Source organism: Mus pahari, chromosome 18, assembly GCF_900095145.1.
Source record: "Mus pahari chromosome 18, PAHARI_EIJ_v1.1, whole genome shotgun sequence".
NCBI lineage: Eukaryota > Metazoa > Chordata > Mammalia > Rodentia > Muridae > Mus > Mus pahari.
The window spans coordinates 33,439,534-33,449,745 of NC_034607.1; the positions used below are offsets into that span (position 1 = coordinate 33,439,534).

Consider the following 10,212-nt stretch of genomic DNA (forward strand, 5'->3'; position numbering starts at 1 on the left):
TGTGTGTGTGTGTGTGTGTGTGTGTGTGTGTGTGTGTAGCCCAAGCATCTTCATAAACTCTCCTTGGGATTGTTTCCCTAGTAGCTTTAATTGTGAGGGAATGAATAGAGTATTGTGAAAATGTTTACCCTGGAGATCTCTGTCAATGAAACTGTAAGAGACTTTTCATGGCTAACAAAGAGGAGGAAACAAGTGCTGCTGCTGCATTCACTGAGTGGAGGGTCAAAGAATTCCAAAGGATGGGTCAGTCCGAGGCTGCATTGGCAAAGCTGCGGTCCTCAGCAGTCTCGCAGCTACAGACCCAAGTAGAGCTATCTGCCCAGTTAGACTTCCTGTCCAGCAGTGATGTTCCCCTTGGAGTTAAAACTGGAAACATCCCATAGTTAGTAGTTTTGTTTCTGTCCTTGGAGTGGGTCATTTCAAGAAAATGTATTCCTGAGAATCTGACAGTGAAATGAAAGCAAGAGGCCATCCGAGCAGTCTCTTCCTTCCCTCTCCACACCCTTTTGTCTTCTGGGGGTTTCTCATATGTTTTACACATGTCTCACATAAGCTGGATAAGTATTCTCCCCCTGAGCTGTGCCCCCGATCCTGTGTGGTCCCTTGTATGCTGGTGCTCAGAGAACAGTCGCTACCATACAAATTCTAGCTCTGTGTGTACTTAAAGTCCCCCCACCATCTGATTCAATCAATCAAAGGCAGGATTTGATTTTCAATTTGGAGCTAGGTCAGCATGTATTGATTTAAAAAATGTAAATGTATATAATCCTTTTTTTTGGGGGGGGGAAAACAAGTGTTTTCTACTACAAAAAAGCAGAAAGACATGAAAGGGTTTATTACGATGATACACCAGTTTCTGCACTCTGAATGTCACCCTGAATGTCATAGGGGGCTGAGAACCCACGAGTGCTGCCCTCCTAGGTCAGAGCAGTGCCTGGCAGGCTGGGTGTGCAGGGAGCTCACTTGAATAGGGGGAGAAAAGGCAGGGCAATGGCAGCCACTATAATCAAAAGAAGCAGTCTGTGAACGCTAAGCGAAGCCAACAGGCGTGTGAGGCTTCTCAGGCACAGCTGAGCTGAGCGTACCTTAATCCCAAGGGAAGAAAGGCTGGCAGCACACCCCATGCATGCCGACCTGTGATGCCCTAGACTCCTACCGGGCTTTCTGTGCAGTGCTTTGTTTACATCTGTGCTGTTCTGACCCACGCTGAGGACATCCTGATCGTACCGGAGGTGGTTCCAGTGGTGACCTGTACGGATGGCTTTCCCACAAAGAAGCTCCGTTCTTTGACTTGATGAGTGTGTGCCACGAGCTACAGCATCGGGGCCAGCTGTGGGCTCTAATGCTGGTCACTGGCCACATAATCAGGGATGGAAAAATGTGTCCCTTTGGTCCCTCGGATGAACAATTGAATGGCTGATCTCCAGAAACGCTGCCTGCGTGGAGATCACAGGTGGGCTCAGGTAGGCACTGGTTAGCCCACCTGATGCCAAGCTGGAGACACGCTGAAGCTCATTTTAATTTATTAATTGCCGCTAATTGCCCTATAATAAAGGCAGAGACTGTCGGCTGAACAAACAAACAATTAACTCGCTAGTGCTATTTAATGATCTGTTTCACAACAGACTTCCCTCGTGCCATTCCACACCTGGCTTGCTTACAAATGGGATCTAAGCAACCAAAGGGGTGAGGGGGAAGCAGGTGCATGCTCAGCCAGAGGGGAGCCTTTGTGTCACTGCTCTCAGAGAACTGAGAGACATTCATTTCCCATGGATCCGGGGGCTCCTTAGGTCCCAGCACCTTTAGAAAAAATACCTTCTCTAAACATAGGCATAGAGGCTGGAGAAAGTAGTTCTGTGTAAGAGGATTTGAGGCTTTAATCCCCTGGAGCTACCAGAACCTGGTCTTTAGGTAACAGCAGTGTGATGGGGGCACTTACATCTCCCATTAAGGTTGTGCGTGCCCATGAAAGAGAAGGCTTCGTCGCAGTTGGTGCCTTGCTCGGCATAGCTCTTGTCCATAGAATTCACCATCACCGTCATCTCCTGCCGGGTGCTGCTCATCGTCTCCTTCCTCTTCTTGGCCAGTTTCCTTGGGACAAAGAGTTTCAGTTATGTGGACGTGCATGCAGACAGAAGACAGAGTCATGGCACAGATAGATGCTCGCTGGTGTTCAGGAGCAACTTCATTCATTCTTGCAATGATTTATGTGCCTTATGCATGTGAGGTTCCCTGTCAGGCTTCACAGAGAGAGGAGAAACATCCACTGCCTCTGCTACCAACAGTAAGAGCAGCAGCAGCAGCAGCAACAGCAACAACAATGACCACAGCAACAACAACAATGACAAGCCGGAAGAACCAGAGAGTGCTTTCCATACAACAGACTAATCTCAAATAACCAGAATCGTTAGAAGAATCTGTCACCATCTGTTGGCTGATAAACTCCTAGAGTCACTGGCTTCTTACTAAATAACTGAGACAGAGTGTCAAAGAGAAGATTCTAATAAATATCTGCCAGGCAAAATTGGACTATGGGTTCTCAATTTGTGACAGGGCTCCCCCCCACTAACCTGCAATTCTTCGGTGCTGAAATGATATTGACCATAGGCAACCTAACTTCCAGCAGGGATGACTTGTTCCTATTCCTTCTCTCAGCAGGGAACCCGACCTCCTCATCCTACTCACTAGCCATGCGACACTCGTCTAAAGTGATGGCTACCTACATGAAAATCCTGAAAACGCCAATGGAAAATGATGTAAAGTAGCAGATCAACCATGTGTCTGAAGATCTTCTCACCAGAGATTATGTACCCAAGACAGACAAGGCTGGAATCCCAAATACTTTAGAAAAAAAGTGACGTAGTGAAGAGATGCCAGACGACCATAGTATTGTCAACCCCATCCTGCTGTGGAATAGTGTCTCCTAGAGATCGCTCATCAACAAGACCAGGACAACGACAATCTCATAGGCATGCTAACATGGAAGTTATTCCATGGGCTAACCCAAGGAATTTCCTGGGCTCCCAACCAAAGAACTGGAGGCAACCGATGACTGCTAGAAGGAGAACCAGCTTCTCCAGGGATGAGCCCCTCGTCTAATGCAGCATGCTCAGCCTTGACCCATAAGCACAGCATAGTCAGCCTTGAACCATAAACAGAGCATGGTCAGTCTTGAACCATATGTGTATGACAAAAATGAACACAGCAAGTGTCATTTATATATTTGCACATACATATACCTATGATCATCATCATCATCATCGCCATCATCAAAGGGAAAGAGGCTAGCAACTTAAGAGTGGGGGAACAGGGAAGCAACTGGTGGGAGGGAGGGAGAAGTGATGTAATTCTGTTTCAATACATTTCTATGAACATACAAAATGCTTTTGGAAAGAACGGAGAAAAAGAAAAAAGAGAAAAGTATTCAAATGCTGCCTGAGCACCCATCAGTATTTAAAATGGAAAATGGCAGCTATTGCCAGTACATCATTATGACACTGATCGACCTAGGACACAGCAGAATTGAAAATGAGCCCCATCATCACAACCACACCCATGTCAGGTGATTGCCAATGCAGCAAAGGGCACTAGAACAGGAGACCATACGGATAATCTTTATTATCATTTCTAAGTGATGCATAATCCAAATGCTTTCTTGCCTGTAGTTATAATCATCTTTTAATTGTATATTTTGAAGGAAGAACAGCTCCAAGATGAACTTGCCCTTTTAATTGCTAAAAGTTGGTGGAACAGAAGACATTTATTTGAGACAGATGAAAGAAAAAGCTCATACAGTGTCTAAGGAAGGGAGAAGTGATGAGCGGGGTGAAGGGTCAGCCAGGGTGACCTCGAAGGGCACTGACCAGACATGCTGTGTGGGAGCCAACATTAGGTCTGCCTGCTGTCAGTCAATCTTCAGGTGCAGACATTAGGCCTGCCTCCTGTCAATCATCAGGTACTCTGCATTAGGCCAGCCTCCTGTCAACCATCAGGTGTTCTGCTTTAGGCCAGCCTGCCGTCAGTCATCAGGTGCTCTGGGCAGAGACCTCCTTACTGCTACTCTCACCAAAACATTTCGAGAGATCACTCTTAGGGCAGGGCTCCCCTGGAACACTAAAGTAGAGGACTGAGAAACGTGAACTCCAGAAGTCAGACAAGACTCTCACGTTGGGTGTGAATTTCTTTGACTTACTTTGGTTTATTTCTACAGAAAAATGCTTCGGCATCCCCCTTTAGTTCAATCTATGGACACTGGCATACTCAACTTTCCCAGGCTCTCCTGTACTTTTACTTGTTTGAACTCCTCTAAAAAGATTGCAAATAAGAGCTAACGGGAACCCCTTTCATTACTGCTGGCGGGGTGGACAATGGTGGCAGACACGGGACTGTGAAGCCATAACAAAGGCTAGGCTTGTACCGGAAATGACATTTTCCTTTATTGTTCTTTATAGGTATGAATTAGTAACAGAGCACCACACTAAACATTTCATTACTAGTCTTTAAGTACAGAGGAACACCTTTCAGGATTCATAGGTATATGCTCTGATTGAATGGAGGTCAAATCAGAAACCGTTGGACACTAGCTAGTATCTATTGTATAAGTACTCTATGCTCACGAACCTTCTTCAAAAACCAGTGAGCTTTCAGTGTTCTCAGCCAGCCTTCCTTCATTGATCATCGATCCTATGCTTTATCTTGTGTTCCCAATGCCCAACACCAACATCATGTGCCAGGCAGGTCACATAAGGGAAGGAAGCTGGGGTCAGAAAATATGGGTAGCGAGGACTAGAGACAAAGAGGGGAAGCTGACGTGACTCTACAAATGGATGCCCGAGGGGAGCCCAGTCACTTTAAGTTTCAGAAGTCAGAGAACCAGATTTTGTGTCAACTCAGGTTTAAATGTTGGCAAATGTCTTAGTTCTGGCTTCTATCACTTCAATGAAACACCATGACCAAAAAGCAAGTTGGGGAGGAAACAGTTTATTTGGCTTACACTTCCACATTTCTGTTAATCACTGAAGAAGGTCAGGACAAGGACTCAAACAGGGCAGGAGCCTGAAGCCAGGAATTGATGCAGAAATCATGAATCCAAAATTGGCTTGCTCTCCATGGATTTCTTCAGCCTGTTTTCTTTTTCTTTTTTTCCTGAGACAGGGTTTCTCTGTGTAGCTCTGGCTTTCCTGGAACTCACTCTGTAGACCAGGCTGGCCTTGAACTCAGAAATCCATCTGCCTCTGCCTCCCAAGTGCTGGGATTAAAGGCATGCACCACCACTGCCCAGCTCAGCCTGCTTTCTTATAGAGCCCAGGACCACAGTCCGGGGGTGGCATCACCCACAATGGGCTGACTCATACCCCAATCAATCACTAATTCAGAAATTGCTCTATGGGCCTGCCTGCAGCCTGTCTTATGGAGGTGTGTTTCCAGTTGAGGTTCCCTCCTTTCGGTTAACTAGCTTGTGTTAAATTGACATAAAACTAGCCAGCACAGCAAATAATTAAAAAATTTAAAATAAAAACTGCTTGGCCCAAATAAAGCATATTGGTTACCACTGATGCCCTCCATAAGTAGTCATAGCACTGTGTTAGAATGGAAAGGAGTTGGGGCTAATGTTTTCCACACAGCCAGAACATGCCAGTGCCCTGCCTATGCCTCTCACCCTGTGCTGTAGATCTATGGTTATAAAATGGAACTTTAGAAACCAAAAGGAAATTTTTCTTTTATGGAAGAGAATCCCTTAGCTGGTAATGACTTTCTTTACACGCATATAAAAAGATGGGTACATTTACTTTTCATCATAATGCTTAGAGAATTGTTTATCTGAAATATTGTAATTGTCCAACTTCCAAACCTGCACTTTATGACTCTCAAAGGTCCTTAGTAATTAAAAGAAGATAGAAAGGTTCCTCTCAGTATCTGTAAATAGATGAGTTTTAAGAAATGAGAGAAAAGTCTTAAGAGTTTCCAGGCAGCAGGCTGGAACCAGAAGTCATCACTCTCTTCAAACAACAGCCAAAGCAGGACAGAATACAAACCAACTCTTAGATCTATGGGAGGGCTGAGGACCCTGGGGAACCGCTCTCCCTCAGCCATGATAACTATTGGCAAACAAGGAGCTCAAAGGAGAAAAAGTATGTGAGTGGAAAATCTCTGGGAAACCAAATTAGCAAATTTAAATGAGTGGTATTCAATTGATAAGAGGATACGCTGTGATGAACATACAGCTGGGGTTACAACGTGGACAGGGGTTCAGAGAATGTAGTCTTCATGTTGCAATGGGTAGGGAAGAGAGACTTGAGCCGAAGAAACATTTAAAGCAGCAGGGACTCAGTACTCTCCCAAGCTCCAAGGGCAAATGCTGCTCCGTTCCCATCCAAGAAATTCAGGGAGCACTGGGAAGCGCAAGTCTGACATATCTATAGCTACCCTATGCAGATAGCAGAAAAGAAACCGAAACAAAAATAACCCTGAAAGAAGATGAAGAGGGCAAGCATGGTTCCCAGTGGGAACAACACAGTGAGGGTGGGTGACGTTCTCAGAAAGGCGCTCAGAGGACAGAATGGGTGAAATAGTCAGAGAAGTGAGAACTCGACCAACTTAAAATGCTCCATTCTACCAGGTTATCCTCGAGCAATGGAGAAATAAACCTTGGGAGTCACATGAAGGTTGTGGGATTTGTTGCTAGCATGTTCTTCTTAAAGAAAATGTTAAAAGTACTTGGGTGTCTTGGTCCACTACTTGGACCTGTCTGTGCACTGGTCCCTGACTGTGCCTGTTTATATCAACTGAGAGGCGCTCACAAATGCTCTGTTCCCGGCCATCCTAGACCACCTCGAGGATAATACACATCCTGGCTTCTGAAAACAAAAACATCCATCATTCTTAAGAACAGTGTCTGTGAATCAGTTTGCCTGGAATAGGGATCACAGTGACATAGCTCTTTGGTTCAATAACCAACAAGTATATATGTTTGTGTGTGTGTGTGTGTGTGTGTGTGTGTGTGTATGTATGTATGTGTGTATGTACAGTGTGTGTGTCTGTTCAGTGTATATGCATGTGTGTATACAGTGTGTATATATGTATATATGTGTGTATGTGTACAGTGTGTATGTGTACTGTGTATATTTACAGTGTGTATATATGTGTATACAGTGTATGTCTGTATGCCTCTGTGTGTGTGTGTGTGTATGTGTATGTATGTGTCTATATATATACTTGTATGTGTACTGTGTGTGTACTCTGTGTGTGTGTGTGTGTGTGTGTGTGTGTGTGTAGAGTGAAAGCTGGTAGACCAGAGTTCATGAACAAAAGAAGCACGGTAGATCCATCGCAGGCCCTGACTGGGTTACCAAACCTCCTCATCAGAGCTGGAAGATAGCACTGCCTATTTTTGGCATCAGAAAGATGACCTTCTTTGAAGCTAACCCCGGTGATCCTGAGGAAAATTGCACAGTCACTTTTGTGAGGTGGTCCCCCATAGAGAGTAAAGTTGCTGTGAGAAGAACAGCACAACTCAACTTTGTTACAGAGTCTAAAAAGGACTTAGGGGTGAGCAAGCACACTAAAAACCAGGGTTGCTCCCTGGAACTCAGCTAGGATTGGCATCTCAATCCTATTCCCAACGTCCAGGTAGGAGGATACCTGCATCTCCACATATAACATCATGCCTGTCTACCATAAAGATAATGAGAAGCCAGCTAGTATAGCTGTACAATGAAATGCCTTTGGTCAGCTGATTACAGAGTTTGATGGCTTAGGAAGTGTTTGTTAGTGGAGGTCATTTTCCACCATCAGGAGCCATGTAGTTTGAGTCAGCCATAAGATCCCCGTGCTCATTGAGGACACCTCAGACAACATGTAGGTCTCTGAAAACTGACCTATGGATATATACTCTAAGGCAAGTAATCTTAGAGAACAGGCTATAGAGAACAGGATGTAGTTGATAACCATGACTTCTGTCTCATGCTCTTTAACTATGGTAATCACAGTTTCTTAGCAAATCAAATATTCTGAAATAGAGCCCCTAGCATATGCAATGAGATTTTGGAAGACTTTTACAGCATAGACGGGAAGGAGAGTTACAACCCAGAACCTCATATCTATTTGCCTACAGATCCTGCCCCATGAACAAGGAAGAAGAAATGTGTAGCAGTACCCAAATAACTCTACTCAAATTGTCTCGGTGGTGGCAGCAGCACATTCCTTGCTACCTGTTCCAATGTTCTGGGTTCTTGAATGAAACACACACACACACACACACACACACACACACACACACACACACGGAGCCTTATATTTTAATAGGCTTTAAATAGCTCAATGGCTGGGCCACTTCTAAACCTCCTCATGGCTGACACTCGCGTCTCTGATATTCCTGAGTTATTACTTACTAAAACCTATATTCCATCTTGGCTGCCCTAACCCTAGACCTCCAGTGCTCCAGGGCCATGATCCCCGGTTTTTATATAATGGCTATGTTCTCTCTTCTGCAAATCTCAGTCCTGGTATTCATCCTTCCCAGCATGGCAGCTATCTTCTTCTTCCTCCCTTGGTCCCTTGCTGGGGAATCCTAAAAGTCCCACCTCCGTTTCCCTGCTGGCGACTTTATTTACCAGTAGAAACCACCTGGGGACAGGGAACCTCGGCATTTTACGAGTAGATTCTTGTGCAATTTGGGAGACCCAAGTAACATAATACAAGCATCAGACCAAACCACAACAGAAATGTCAGAGAGAAGGAAAATTACATAAATCAGACATTTGGGGGTCCATAAAAAGGAAGAATGTAGGAGATGGAATAATTGAGGTTATAATAATATTTTTTATGAATTTTTAATTAATCTAGCAGATAAAAGCTTGTTTAAAATAACAACAAAGTATCAGACAGCTACTGCTTATGGATGAGAGAGATGACAGAGAAGAAAACGAAAGTATACTTTGCCATTAGAAAAATACCTGCAGTGCAGAATAAAGTCCTCTAAAGTTGGGTTAGCATCAGCTGTGAGTGCCTTGTGTATCCAGAACAACTGAGGGAAAAAGAATCTGAGACAGGAGAGAAAGTGGAATAATACAAAATGCTCAACATGATTTAGAAAGAGTGGGAGACCCACTATAAAGATAAAGAAAACATGAGGCAGTAAATCCAAAATGGCTAAAATACACTAGGTCTTAATCCCATGTTTATCAATGTTTAATAGAAAGGCCAAAAGTTTGTACATACAAGTTGAAAGACAGATGCTCTCAAAGCAGATCAAAAAACAAGACCCGACTTAAAATTACCTGTAAGAAAAATTATCATTTATACAAAGAACAAGATAGAGTAAAAAGTGAAGGGACGAAGAAAGACACACAAAGTCAACAATGTTTAGTAGAAAATCCGAATGGGCTGCATTGGCTCTGATGTAACACTTCAAAGAAAGGCAAGTTGCCATGGATTAAAGTAGCATTACATTTAAAAGAAAAGGTTTGCTTTCAAAGAAGTCTTGAAGTCTCATGATATATTCCAATCATTGAGCTTATATACAAGTCAAGGAATGGTCACCTTTTAGGAAAAGCAGATGAACCCATTCATATATTTGAAGAGCGGATGAACCCATCCAGATATAGTTGAAGAGCAGATGAACCCATTCATATAGCTGAAGAACGGATAACCCATTCGGATAGTTGAAGAGTGAATGAATCCATTCAGATAGTTGAAGACTTTCATCCTTCCATTAGCAGTGGGCAGATCAGATAGGCATAGAATCATTGAGGACATTCTTCAGTTCACTAGCACAACAAATCAGCTGAATTCAACTGACATTGTTAGGATATTTTACACAGCAACAGTTGAATATTTTCAAACTGATAGGTCTTAGTCACAGGTGTAGAATACATATGGGGTCATAAAAACACACCTTTTATATTTTTTTTTAAAGGAAAGAAAATGCACAATGAATATTCTCAGATGAAAGAGGAATTAAGCTAAAACTCAACAAAGAAGGCTGAAAATTCCCAAACACTGGAAGATAAGGAACATGTGTTTGAGGCTTTATCTATAATGTGGCACCACTGGAAGGTAGGGAAACCTCTAGGAAGTGGAGCCTTGTGATAGATTGTAGGTCACTGGAGGCCATCCTCTAAGGAGACTTTCAGATGGTATCCTCCTCTCTCCTCTCTCCTCTCTCTCCTCTCTCTCCTCCTCTCTCTCCTCCTCTCTCTCCTCCTCTCTCTC

At 43.8% G+C, this 10,212-nt stretch overlaps 1 protein-coding gene across 8 annotated transcripts in view; it reads right to left on the reverse strand.

Moving 5' to 3' along the window:
- Ptprm (protein tyrosine phosphatase receptor type M) overlaps nt 1–10,212 on the reverse strand; it is a 680,881-nt gene that overhangs the window by 150,036 nt on the left and 520,633 nt on the right. For all 8 annotated transcript variants that reach the window (XM_021218491.2, XM_029531514.1, XM_029531511.1 and 5 more), the window contains one exon: nt 1,940–2,091. In XM_021218491.2, coding sequence (XP_021074150.1) covers nt 1,940–2,091 — 152 coding nt within the window. The remainder of the gene's footprint in view (nt 1–1,939; nt 2,092–10,212) is intronic.